Here is a 15,026-nt window from a genome sequence, read left to right as displayed (position 1 = left end):
ACTAATTGTAGCATTTGATACCATCTCATCTGAAAGAGTTCAGTTTTTATTGGACACTTGGTCTATAGTTTATAATTTTACCTTTGAATTGAAAGAAATGAGGAAGCCGACTCTGCTGCAAAAGAAGTGTTATTGGCTGATCTAAAATGTTGTGCTGTACCTCCTATGGATTTAAAACCAATAATTTGTTTCTGTGTTAATAACAAATGGCAAACAGAGTGGGATCTATATACAATGAATAAACGTGAATGAAATTAGTCCCAATGTTGGAAAAATAATTTTCTATCAATTTTCTAACCGATGGGATTAGATTGTTTATACTCGCTGTAGAACTGGTCATTCCAGGATGACACACAAGTGTTTAATACTAGAGGAAGATCCTCCAACATGTTCTCTCTGCCAAATCCGTTTATCCACTAAGCATGTTTTATTAGATTGTGCTGGTTTTAACTCATTGAGATTTTGTTTTATTTTTATTTTTTATTTCAGTTAACTCTTTTGAACAGACTTTTAACAGAGTTAATCCAAATACAGTTTTGGAGTTTTTAGCAAAAATAAATGATAAAAACATGATATAATTCAGCCATAATATTTCTCGCCATGAAAATAGGCATAGAAGCTGGAATGGCGTTAAACACAAACAAACAAACAATAGTTTTACTTTCCATTAATAAATTACAGATCATATAATTGTAATTCATATCTTTATATAAAATAAGTATTAACAATCATAAATGTATTTTTTTCTTGTCTGAACATTTATTAGATGTGTCTCCTGTTTTTGCTCAGATGCATCATTCCCTTCAAGTGCCTCAACATCAACTCCTTGTTTTGATGACTGCGTCCAAATCCTTCTCTGGTCGACTCGAGAAGGATGTTGAAGATGTGATGACCTGACTGATAAGAAAATGGCCAAATTCGTAAGTCAAGCTCATCACCGTTCAAACAAACTTTTCCATTTGAATTCAAAATATAATTTTACTATTGAGCTAGAGCTGCTTTACAGCAAAGTTTAGATTTGCCTAATTTTTTGAAGTTTGCATAATTGATTCTGACATTTGACTGAGAAGCTGCTCTACTGTATAACTTGACTTGACTACGGTGTGTTCAAAGGATTGTGCTGTTGTTTAAGAACCTGCCAAATCCAATTAAGTATTCACAGACAATTTTGGCTAACACTTACTGATTTTCTTGAAAGTTGCATTTTTGGAATCGTAGGTAAAGACAACAATTTGTTGTTATTATTGTTATTATAGGTATTTGCTTCTAAAGTACCAGTGATGGTCTATAAGTCAATGTGATTATAAATTCCACTTCCAAAGCCTCGTCTCACAACACTCAGTGTACATTATTCATAAATAACATATGGTTGTTGATATGCATTTTGCATAATGTCAACTTTTCCTTTCAGATAATGGGTTTTATTGTGGTACTTGAGATTTAATGATAGGCTTTCACTCATGTGCTTAATTGGTGACAGGGTGCTTTATTACACTATTTGTTATATATTATTATTATTATGGTGTCCATGCATAGTATGGGTATCTGAGCTGTGTGAAATACCCCACACTTTTTGGTAACTGCTTTAGCGATATAAATAGCAAATCATTCTACAGAAAGTGCTATTTAGAAGTCATACTTTTTCACAACTTGAATTATAATTTTTTTCAACCCAAATGTTTAATGTTTTTACTGTTTTCCTACATTTATTACGTATAACTTTATAATCTGTAACATACAGTACTTGACAAAATATGAGTGTTTTTTCACTAATAATGACTTAAAGAATTAATTAGGGATTTTGATTCATCTTTGACTCCTACAAGAAACACTTTTCCAGATAAAGTCACCTGAAAGTTTCACCTGTTCCTTACTTGCATTTTTAAAAGTTAAAATTGTTAGGTTGTTGATTATCTCATTATCACAATCAAGATTTCACATTAATAACACCTTTAAAAAGGTGCCATACACATCAGTTATGCTTCATATATTTGCTCTACAGCACTGGTGCTCCCTGGAGTATATTAATATTCATTTTATCTTCCTTGGTACCTTGTATTTATCTTAATGCAATGTTTTATGCAGTAGGTGGTCTGGTTTTGCCTTCTGCTTTTAGCCTGACAAACATGTCTCAACATGTGTTGTATTATTCAACAGTCGGACAAAAATAGTGCTGAGTACAGTTGGCCAGCACAAAAGATCTTTATTATGCTGCTAAACAAATATTACTGGGGATTCAAGTGGCCTTCCCTCAAACACAGTTTCGTGGTGGTTAAAATTTGTAGCAATAAATATAATGCATATATGCAATTATTGTAAAACTAGCAATTATAAGATAAGCTGTTTGCAGTATTATGTTGGTGCTTTTGTGTGTTATGAGGAAACAGACTGAAATTTTGTTGAGGAATGCTGAGTTTGAACTGGAGAAAGCAGTGATGAGAGGGAAAAGAACATCTCACACGGTTGACAAGACCACAGATTTGAATTTCATGAACCATGGATCACAGATTTGACTCGCCTAAATCCTAAACAGAAATGCAAAAAGCACATTAAGTGTGGGTAGTTCCTCCTGCAGTAGAGTGTACATATCTTTTCCATATCTGTGTGGATAGTATCACTTCTACAACACATCCAGCAGCTATATCTTTTCTATAATAGCTTGCAAAGAGTGAATCACAAAGGCTAGTAATGATATATTAGGTTCCCAGCCAAAGCCCTAGCAAAAGGTTTAAAAACATGTCTTTACCTAATACACCATGGAGACTCAGGCAGACCCTGTTCTCAAAAAATAAATGAACTGTGTTTTAAAAGTCCTCTCCTGTCACAGATGCATATTGTTACACTGATCTTGTCAGTTTGTGGAAAGTCTTCTTGACCTATTCATTTAATGTGATTATGATCATTACAGTATCAATCTTGCAATAATGGATAAAGAGGTAATATACTTACCTACAGAGGCAAAGTGATAAATTAAGCCAATAATTGTGTCATTGTCCATTATGACTTGAATTAACCAATTAAAAATCAAATGTATTCATATCAAATGTTTTATTTTGATTGAATAATCTAATACTAATATACACTAATAGTACACTAAATAAATATACTAATACATACGTTTATTTATTTATTTTACAATATGTATTATTTTATTTTATTGTTTTTAATGATAATTATTATGCATCTTTTTATTTTAATTGAATAGTTTAAGAATAGTACTAATATACTAATACTATACTAAATAAATATACAAAATAATTGTATATTTATTAATTTAAGCCAATTTTAAAGATCCTGTTGGATCTGGTTGTTGTTATCATATCTGAAATAAATGTTTAAAATTATCTTTATTATGAGCCTGAAAAAACTTGTTACAGTCAGAAAAAAATATTTTGTAAAGTTGTAAATAAGGATTATTAGATTAGGTTTTACAAATAAATACTGCTTCAGTCTTTCTACTTTGAAAACTCATGTTTAATTCTATGTGTTACTTGCCATTTCTTTGTAATTAATTATGAAAATGAATTGTGAATTTTGTGAAAATTGTTTAAAAGTAAACCCTACTACACCATTTTTCCCCAGTACATGCCAGCAATTCCAGAATGGTGTAGTTACAGCATCTACCAGCAGGGGCTAACTGAGCTGTGCCAATCAATCAAACCTTGAGCCTTATGAAGTTAGCTATACAGAGCAGAGATCTGTGCTTTGACTGTCATGAATTCTGCAGTCTGTTGCTGCCTGAGGTTACAGCTATCCATGTTTGTGTCTACATTTTGCTTCAAGTTTTCACAGACAGACCACACTGACCTTGAGGTGATAAAAATAAAATGCACATTTGGAAAACGATGTCATCATCTTCACATTGTAAAGAGGACCATGCGTTATTGGCAGAGGCGGACAAAATACTCAACTCCATTACTTGAGTGAAAGTACAGATACTGCTGGTCAAATATTACTCCATTACAAGTAAAAGTTGTAAAGACAGATTTTTACTTAAGTAAAATTACAGAAGTACTTGCTTTTAAAAGTACTTAAGTACCAAAAGTAAATTTCCTTTTTTATGTCAATGCACGGTTTTATTGTTGTACGTAATACTTGCAATACTTCTGAAGCAACTTAGAATACATTACACCTACTGAATACACTGACTAGCTTGTAGTATCTTTGGAATAAAGAGCTTTTAGAATGTTAAAAACCTATGGGGAAAAAACAAAACAAAAACAAAACAAAAAAAACAAAAACAAAAACAAAAAAAAACATATATATATATATAATACCCATTACTGAGAGAACTCAAATGGTTTAGAGAAAACAATTCCCTGAGCTAATTTAGCTTAGTTAATTGTCTACTACATGTAGTGTGTCTTGTGCTATACTTTTACGCCAGACGTAATGGGACACACACCTTCCAAAAAGTTCAACTTTTGTTTCGTCAGTCCACAGAGTATTTTCCCAAAAGTCTTGGATCATCAAGATGTTTTCTGGACGACTGGCTGGAAATGAAGTGTCCCCAACTAAGCAAGCCAGAGGCGACATGTACACACCAGCGTATGTGTAGCCATTCAATCGCATTTGAACAGAGTGGACAGTGTAATCCTGTAAATAAAAATGCTGGGAAATCACTTCATGTAGCCCTACAAGAGTGATTACTGATAAACTGCCTGAAAAAAAAGAAAGGTCGCATTTTAGAGAAGAAAAAAATGACCCACTGACTTTCAAAGCTGCTACATAGTAACGACTTTCTACTTCGAGGACCTTGATAGAAATGTAGAGTGAAAAGTACAATATTTGTCTTTCAAATGTAGTGAAGTTAAAGTCATAAGTTCCCAGAAAAAATAATACTCAAGTAAAGTACCGATACTCAAAAAGTGTACTTAAGTACAATACTCAAGTAAATGTACTTAGTTACTGTCCGCCTCTGGTTACTGGTATGTAAATATCATACATTCTTGTGAGAAGATTCACCACCATCCCCTGTGTATCTTTGATCTTCTGCTGTGTACAAGCAGAATAAACTTGTCACTCTGACAACTGCAGCAAAATCACGGGGCTGTGATGCGCATCTTTGTATTCTTAAAAACCTCTTTGGGTCAAACCCAGTCACAGAAGAAAATATTGACCTCTGACACACAATTGTTTAAAGAAAACACGGAGAGTCTGTCATCGTCCAATTGTTGTAATGCTTTCATCTCTCTGATTTACAGGATGGTGCTACACGGTTGTTCGCTAAATGCTCAGATCAATACTGACTCTCATTTTTAGCTAGATGACTTTGACAATGGCTGTTTTCAGTACTAGTGGGTTTGTCTTGGAAGATGGAAGAGACTTCTAACATACTTTGAGTATAAACTGTTAATAAAACGATTAGGTCTCTCCTGTTCAATGTGATTTCAATTGGACTTGATAATACCAAACATTAATATCCATCCATGCCATATTGATTTCTCTGGAGCCATGCCCGGCTCTTAGAGATTTTTTGAGTGACACCAGCATGATTCAATCGCGGACAGAAGGTTTTGATGTAATTTTTCTTCCTCTCATTGGCACAGATGCAACGGTAGATTTTGCTAAAGCTCCGATCGATACAGCTCCCTGCTTCTTGCATCTCTCCCACAGCTTAGCATTTCTTCTTACGGGGAAAGATCCCCTCGTTTTTGCCTGGAGAGGTGGACACATCAGCTACTGTTGTCTTTTTATATCTCAGCACTAAAAGCTCATGAAATGTTTACAGAACAAATCTATTCTACTAATTCTATCTGCAATATCTTATTTTCTTTCGCAAAAAAATATTTGTAAAAAAGCTATTTGATGGAATAGCCAAAATTGAAAATCTGCTGAATATTCACTCCTACTCAGGCTAACCAAGATGTAGATGAGTTTGTTTCATTATCAGAACAGATTTGGAGAAATTCACCATTATATCACTTGCTCACCAATGGATCCACTACAGTGAATGGGTGCCGTCAGAATGACAGTTCAAACAGCTGATAAAAACAGCACAGTAACTCCAATCTCCAGTTCATCAACAAACATCTTGTCAAGTAAAAAGCTGCATGTTTGTAAGAAACAAATCCATTATTGAGGCAGTTTGAGGCTAGACTGTTGCTTCTGGCCAAAATACCATTCCATAATCCATAATGTTTCCACCAGTGAAAAAATCCATCCCCTGTTGTCCTCTTACATAAAAATCTACTGACATATTTGTTTAGAACTGTTTTGGGATGTTTTCACTTGTAAACAGTGCTTGATCTGTGCTTTTTTATCAGCTGTCTGAACTCTCATTCTGACGGGACCCATTCACTGCAGAGGATTCATTGTTGATATCTACATCTTGGATGGCCTGAGGGTGAGTACATTTTCAATCAATGCCATTCACCGCACTCTTCCAGCTGGTTAGGTTCCAAGACCTATATTTATTCAAACATTGCAAAGGTTGGTCTGCACTCTAAATTCTTTTATTTGAATTAAAGCAGGGGATAAAAGACAAACGTTTTGGCTCTCTGCCTTCGTCAGTGTCACACTGCGTCAGTGTGCGAGTGAAAACCAACCTTTGCAGTGTTTGAGTACAACTTTCATTTTTGGGTGAACTATTCCTTTAAGTGTACCAGTGAGATGTTTGCAGATTTTTATTTATGGGATAGTAAAGATTGAATTTTTATTCAAAATTGCATTACATTAACTTAGTTTGCGGACCTTGAGTTGTCTAAAGAATTTTCAAGTGGCAAAATATGAATTTACATACACCTTGTTAATCTTACTCATCTGAAATTAATGGACGCCCACAACAACAGACGACGACCTCACAGGTGTTTACTCTACACAAGTCAATAACGACAGAACCCTTCAATTACATTCTACAGGGGATGCTAAAGAAGCATTTGTCTGAGACAGTTGGAAGAAGATTGAATTGATTACCTGATTATGAAGAGACAGAGTTATTATTGTCATAACTCACTCCCCATTACAGTTCTTCGGCTCTGCAGACAGGCTATAAAAAGCATTATGGCTGTAATGTGGATATGGTGTGTTTACCACCTGTTCTGCAGGGAATAGCTGGCTTAGTTTAGATATCGTCAAGATCGTTTTGCCCTGTGGTGAGAGAATCCTATTTTTACCGCATATTTTTGCACCCCTTGTCTTATTTGAATTAGAGGAATAGTTCACCTAGGAATGAAAAATCCATCATCCTACTCACCTTCATGTCTTTTCATAGCCGTATGACTTTCATTCTTCTGAGGAAAACAGAAGAAAATATTTATAGCATGTTTCTGAGCTGCTCTTTTCCATACAGTGAAAGTGAATGGTGACCACGGCTGTCAAGTTCTTCAAACAGAGCTATGGTATACTATAATTTCCTTTTTTTTCCTTTTTAGTCACATATTAATCAATTTTAAAAATGTTTTATCATTTAGTCAGATGATTTGGAGTATTTTTGTACAAATTTTGTTCATCAAAATTTTCAAAAATGAACACAACTTTAATGAATTTTGAAGCCTATATATAATGATCAAAAGTAAAAAGCTAAAGTTAGGCTATAAACAGACCTCAACATCACCACCACTAAACTTCCGACAACTCTTTCGACCTTTATTTAAAATCTACAAGTTGGAAAGTTTGAGATAGAATAGATTGCAAAAGTGCAATTTAGGGATGCTCATTTTAACCGGTTAACCATTAACCAACAGTAAGAATTTTGACTGATTAATACAGTCAGTTAAACGGTTTAAAAAGTATTTTTTTCCAGTTATTAATCAAAATATTTTAAAATGTTTGCTGCATGGTTAAAATACGCTATGCGTAGACCTATAAAATAAAAAAACAAAATTGAGAGAAAAAAAAACACGTCACATTTTATTATTTCATTCAGAAATAGGCCTAATGCCGACACAAAATGCTTACAGACATTATAAACATATAAGCTAGACTATTTTTGTTCCCCTCACTCCACAGCAAATCTTTTAAATTGAACCGTATACAGAAAAGAACAAGAATTAAAAATGTAAGAAGCTATAGCTATATAGGACAAGCCAAAACGAATTCATTTAGGCTAAAACGAAACTGGAACCAACGTTGGGTCTCTCATTCGACACAAATCCAAATGTTTCCGTATTCACGATGCATTTGAATGCCAAAATATTATTTATGTAAACCTGGTTTTGTACTTCACTCGCGTTCCAATGTCCACGTAAAACAAAATGTGCGCACAGATTTTACTACATATTTAAACTGAGCAGTGTGTTTTTTCTATATGTTTGACTGACTGTATTTTATTATAATGAACAGGCTGCATTGTGAAGTTAGCATTCTCAACTGTGTGCGCGTGTGCGGCGCCGGCGCAATCACTTGAATTTTTTCCTTCTGACAATGGAAGCAACTACTCCTTCGAGTCATACAGATAATCTAAACTGTAAAAGGTTTGCCTTTATTTGTGTATATTCACAATAAAAACAAATCTTTGTGCTTTTATAAAATAAAGAAAAATAAGATGCCACTTTCTGCCGTCTTGGTTTCTTTTCGCGCATGAACCAAAACTGCATACTAGACTAGCCTACTTGTTGCACAGTATTTTCTTTCGATTTGTTAATTTATTATTTAAGTAAAAATACAGAGTTCTGGCATGAAACTCTAGATGGCGCAGTCCGATAGGTCTAACTCAATCTGACCTAATGACATCATCACATGGCTCAGCTTATTGGTTCTCTCCTGTATCAGTAGCCAATGAGCTCGCTGCTCAACATTAAAATATATGACTAGTGCTTGCCGTAGCAGTGCAGCTTGCTTCAGAAACCCCCCACCTTACCCAGCTCCACCTGTATAGATCTGCTACGAGGTGATTCATGTATGCTATATGGGGGTTATTTCATGTATGTTATATTTGCAGCAGCAATATTTCTTACATGCTCACAGCAGCATGTTGTGGATGTATTGGCAGTAGCAAGTCTCGGTACTTGCTCTGCCACAGCAGCAGCAGCGTAGCAGATCTATTCCACCAAGACCAAATACATTAACATTGTCATGTACATAACCATGCCAATCCCTCTGAGAGTTATCATGACAGAAATATATTTCTCGTATAGGCCTATTTATTCGTTATATATAGCCTAGCTTTATTATGTTTTTCTCCGCTCGCAGAAGTGCTGCAGGTGCGTGATGTGACCATGTGAATCTTCATATTCTGTTGTTTGCTGCTTTTTGCGCATGTAAAATTAATCCCTGGAAAACAAATGTTAGTATTTTTAATGGGTCACAGACACTTATCCTTTCTAATTTTAACTCAATTCTAATTTAAAATAATCTTGTCGGTTAATGGTTAATAATCGGTTAACGAGCGTTGATTAGGAGAAATAACCGAAATGAACATCCCTAGTGCAATGATAAACACATCAAGGCTGTGAAAGTGGACTAGTGAGTATTAGTTTTCCTGTTCGACATGATGATGTTTAATGTCCCCGACAATTTTTGTTGTCCCTTCTAGCTACTTGTTAGCAACCACCTTTTCAAGACATGTAAAAGATAAAAAAAATCAGAGTGAGGTACTTTTATTTTACTTTTATTGTTCTGAAACTGATCTGAAAAATTTACAACAATGTAATTTTCTCAGATTTTTGTTCAAAATGTTTTTTGATAGAACTTACCCACACTCATTTTTTTCAAACCAGATGCTCATTCCTTTGATATATTCTTTATATATTCATATATAGAATTTATATATTAATATATTATAGAATTTACATATTCATAAAGCAGTATATTATGGGGTTCACAAAAGTTTGGTGAATATGATAAAAAATGCTGGCAACTTCTCTTAACCAAAAACCTGTTCAAAAACCCTAATGACTTGCGGAGGATTTTTTTTTTTTCCCTGTTATAACGGTTATAAGCACTGTTTAAGCTGGACTACTTAATATTTTCTTTTCAGTTATTTAATTCTATTAATTATTTTTTCCTTCATTATGATACCAGAACATCACCCTGACATTTTGAACATTGACTTGAAAGGAATTTAAATTCAGAAATAAAAAAGAAATATTAATCTCATCAAGTAAGAAGTGTATTTATGTAAGAGATGCATTTTTGATTAAATTCATAGATTGGACAAAAGAATGAGCACCTTTGTCATTGACCCAAATATCTTCTTTGTGTTCTGAAGAGGAAAAGGATTCATTTGGGTTTGTAACATCATGAAAGCAAGTAAATGATGACAAAATTAATTTCATTCATTTTTTTTTGGTGATTGTTTTTTTTATTTGAAATAATAACATTACAGAGCTTGAACGACAGTGTACATATTAAGAAAAGAAGGGAAAAAAACACAAGTACAGTGAATAATACTTCAGGGTAATTTAAAAGGAACATACAAATAAACCACGGCAGCAAATTACCACACAGAATAATGCATCTTCAATTTAAAACAAATCTTTTAAAGCTTGGGCTATTTTACTCCAATAGGTAACAGTCTGTATTCTAGCCCCATTAATCCTTGCAGTGCTGTGTTCTAAACAAACAAGATTATGAAAAGAAAGCAGCCAGAATCTTCTAAGATCCATGTCAGGTGTAAACCATTGCTGTATAATTGTTTTTTTTTTAGCTGCAGTGAAGCCAGACATTAACAGTCTTCTCTGAACTAATGTAAACTTATAAGAAGAATCATCATTTAACAACATAAGACAAGGATCAAGATCAAACTGCAACTGTCATATTTTTTAGCACTTGAACTACATGTTTCCAGAAATTGTATATGACTAAACAATCCCAAAACATATGCAAAAAAGTACCTTTAGAATTATTATTATTACACAGACTGCAATTAGGATTAGATGAGAGTTTCATCAAGTATCATTTATATGGGGTACAATACATTTTGTGTACAGTTTTGAAATGAATAAGAATGTGCGAGGGGTTTTTGGAGGTAAGGCAGAGATTTAACCAAACTGTATTCCAATCAAGACTATAACCCAACCAGGAGAGTTCACACCGCTACTATCTTCAAGGACTTATATGAACATTCAAGTAATTGCTTACAGATAAAGGGGACCATGCCCTGACAGTTTCCAGTGTTTTTGATCCACTTTAACAATGGGTGATCATCTAAGCTAGAATTCCAGGGTACCCCATATGCTTTCATTGCAGACCTTAACTTCAAATACATAAAAAGGAGGTACCTGGCAAGGAGTTATCTGCTTGAATATCCTGAAATGTGTGCAGTCCACTACCATTGAATATATCACCAAATATGAGCACACCTTTTAAGGACCATGAGGGTAACAGAAAGGTTGATTACCAAATAATAGGCGGGCATTGTTCCAGAGAGGAGACTGACGTGAGATTTTTTTTAACATGACCTGCAATCTTTTCTGCATTAAACCAAGCATTTAAAGTAGTTGAAATAATGTTTCCGAACTTCTGATGTAAGCTTCTTGAGCCTACACCAGTAAAAGGCAGATTTTGAAGCCTATGGGGGAGAACACGGTCAGACTCAGTACTCCAGGGTACTTTGGAGTGGGTGTCCACCCAGACACGCATGGCCCTAATTTGGAAAGCAATTAGTAAAGCATTAAGTTAGGGAGAGCAAGACCGCCATGCGGTTTTGCACGCTGTAATACTGAAAAACTGACTCTAGGACGCTTACCGCCCCAGATGAATTTAGAAATGAATGAATTAATTCCTTTGAAAAATTTAGGGGTAGGAAAACAAGGGAGCATGAAAAATAAAAAGTTAACTCTAGGTAAAATGTTTATTTTAACCGTACTGATTCTGGCTTGCATTGACATTTTTAAGTTGTCCCACCTCTGTATATCCCGCTTAATTTTCTGTCTGATTTAAAAAAAAAAAATTTGTCTGAGCAATCCTAGACAGAGAATCAACAATTTTAATACCAAGGTTCACTGCCTTACATATTAGCATGTATCAAATACTACATTTAGAATGTAAGTATTTTACACTTCAAGGGGTCCAACTATATTTTAAAAACGCATTAAAATGTTTTTAAAGGCCATCAATCTATTAGTGTGAGTATCTAAAGCGACACATAGGTTGTGGGTCATTTCATTTACTACAATCAAATAAAGAAATCAAGTGACATGATTCCAAAGTATTTCTACGAGAAAATAATGGCAAAACAACGTGGAAATAACGTTATTGCGTTCATCAAATGAGACATCAGCTATAGTTTCTGAAGAAAATGTACCATGTTTTTACTATAGTAAATATAGTTTAACGATAGCGTTTGTAATTAAACCATAGTAGCCACAAATTTACCATTGTCTGAGAGTCCATGAAATGTACTTTAATATCATAAACCATAAAATGTAGTCAACTTTCTACTATGGTTTATTTTCATAATAGGTAAACACGGTCACATTTCCTTGATTCAGCCAGCTGCACAATGTGACGCAGAGAATAAAATCCTGTCTTCAATCCAACAATCTGAGGCTGAACTAGCGCAGTTTGGTAGCTCAGTGCGTTCATTACTGGCGTCACACGGTGCGGTGTCTTTTAGCGCGTGTTCGAAACCCATGCCAAACAGACTTTTTTGTTTATTTTCCGTACTTCAGCCGCTACGGGCGATCATAGCAATAATTTGTAATCTTTACAAGAATACCAAAATCATGTAATGAGCAAGTGTGCGTTTATTAGACAGCTTAATATCATGTCAGTTTGTGCTTTCAGAATCGGCGAATCTGCTGCGGTCGTTCCATCACATCTGGAGCGAAAGACCCGAACCAGGAAGTTGGTCAGCAGTTAAACCGTAACACCGGGAAGAGGAGAAATGACTGAATTCCGAGTGTATCTTCTTCTGTACCTCAGTGAAAGCCTTCCTTTTCTTAGTGGTGTCTACGCTGTAATCCAGGAAGAAATGAAGAGTTTCGCTGCTGAACTTGACTGGGTATACGGCCCTTGCCCCTTTGAGGATGGCTTGTCTATCGGTGTAGTCCAGCAGTTTGAATATGACTGTGCGGGGGCGGTTAGACGGCTTGTCTGAATAGATGCGATGTGCGTGTTCGATTTAGATTTCTCTGTTCGCGATGGAAGGTATCCATTTGGGCAGGTTCGCCTTTAAAAAGGTGATACAGTCATCTCCCTCAGCACCTTCTCTGAGGCTGACTAACCGTACATTGGATCTTCTGCTGCGGTCTTCCCTGTCAGCAGTCTTTAATGTGACATCGTCGAATTTAGATTTCAGATCGCTGATCTGATCCCTGTCTTTACGAACAGCAGCTTGGATGGAGTCGCATCTGGATTGGAGCAGACATACCGATTTTCCCACTTGCTCAATCTGTTTGGTTACGACGGTGACCGCTTTATTGGTGTTTTCAATTTCACGTTTCAGATCTAAAATCTGAGGTGTCAGCACATCACCTATGGCAGATTTGACAGCGGCAGAAACAATTCTGTCTAAATCAGTCTTTTGCTCGCTCAAGGCTTGATTCACTCCGGCCAAAATGGCGCCATCCATCTCAGCTTGGGAGATAGCAGTGAGGACTCCTTAAATTTCTTCTTAATAAGAGAGATTGTGTCCTTCCAAGTATAAACAAGTGTGGTCTGGGTCGTCATTTTCGATGATTTCACGTAGTTTAGCATTTAGTTATCCTTCAAAGACCTGGAATTATGTGAGTGGTGTGGAGAGCGTCTTTTCAAAGCTGCACCGCCATTAACGTGACCTCATTTCATTTATGACTAAACTTTCGCTTTAATATCAACCCTCCTTTGATAATAAATTCTTTATAGTTGATTCAGAAATGAAAGCAGTGTAAGGATGAAGAAAAATGCACCAGAAACTCTGAGTCATGAAGCATTCAATACTCAGCGGTGCAAGAGATTCAGCACATATTGTTTGGTCAGTTGTTGTTTCCCCTCACATTTCTCCCCTATAGCACTTGCTGTCAGGAGCTGTGCTCTGCTGTGTTTTACAGTTTTTGCAAGGTGTTGAAGAAATCTAAACATCCTTGCTGTCGGCTACGGCTCAAACGCCTTGTGCTGACAGTTTCTGCTGTCAGTTTCCTCCCTCATCCTACTGTCCTCTCTGCAGAGGTGAGGCTTGTATGATTAGTGATGGCGAGGTGCAAGGAGACTGCTGAGGGAGAAGAAAAGATGGAGGAAAGAAAATGAAAGAAGAAGAAAGAGAGGGAGGGAGATCTGTTCAGCTTGTCAGTTTGTGGTTCTGTCAGACACCTGTCCCACTGCTTTCTGATGGTTTGTCCCTTGCTTCACCTTTCTGCTAAGAGGCTGCTGCTCCTTTCTTGTGTGAGAGGCAGGTGCATGCGTGCATTCGTGTGTGTATGTGTATGTGTGTTTGTGTGACTCTCTGGACAAATTGTGAACCTTAGCTGAAACGACTGTGGTATTCTGTGACATGTGCACCATGTGATTTTCCAATGTACTGCCAGTCACAAAGTCAGCAAAATGGAAGTTAGCTTAATTGTTTCTCAATAGACAATTATTTTTAAACAATCGATACAAGACTATGTTTAATACCCAAAACTGCAAAAATAACATGTTTTAATTAAAGTCAACATGAATTTAAAATTCTAACTATGTACTTTTTAAAGGGACGGTTCAACTAAAAATGAGAATTCTGTCATTTACTCACCCCCTAAACCTGCACGACTTTCTTCTGCAGAACACAAAAGAAGATATTCTGAAAAATGCCATGGACAAAAAATGTAATTCTCAAAAAATATCTTCTATTATGTTTCACAGAAGAAAATACATCACACAGATTTTGATTTTGACCTTGTCGTTTTGAATTGAAGTGAACAATGTTTATTTAGTGTATTTTTTTGTGTACTATTGTGTGCTTGTTTTTAAATGATCTGCACTGTATGTTCAACATAAGATTAGTCTTCATAATTTTTAATGAAAGATAAAAGTTTCCTAATAAGTTTTTATTATTATTTATAATTCTTTATTTATTATATTTAATGTTCCATAGACAAAAAACACTAAGACATTAATCGAAATATGTTCTGTTATGTTTCACAGAAGAAAGCAAGTCATACTTTTTTTTTTATTATGTGCACTGATAT

The 15,026-nt window shown here is 35.3% G+C and overlaps 1 protein-coding gene across 1 annotated transcript in view; it reads left to right on the top strand.

Annotated features, from left to right (window-relative positions):
• The first annotated feature begins 819 nt into the window (after nucleotides 1-819).
• Nucleotides 820-15,026, top strand: part of cdh4 (cadherin 4, type 1, R-cadherin (retinal)) — a 263,794-nt gene continuing 249,587 nt past the window's right edge. Inside the window, exon 1 of the mRNA XM_016443676.1 lies at nucleotides 820-920. Within this exon, the coding sequence (XP_016299162.1) occupies nucleotides 909-920 (12 nt within the window). The 5' untranslated portion in view covers nucleotides 820-908. The remainder of the gene's footprint in view (nucleotides 921-15,026) is intronic.

This window comes from Sinocyclocheilus anshuiensis, unplaced genomic scaffold (assembly GCF_001515605.1).
Source record: "Sinocyclocheilus anshuiensis isolate Anshui unplaced genomic scaffold, SAMN03320099.WGS_v1.1 scaffold51, whole genome shotgun sequence".
Taxonomy (NCBI): Eukaryota; Metazoa; Chordata; class Actinopteri; order Cypriniformes; family Cyprinidae; genus Sinocyclocheilus; species Sinocyclocheilus anshuiensis.
The sequence above is the reverse complement of the archived record's forward strand: the minus strand, read 5'-3'. Positions and strand labels throughout refer to the sequence as shown.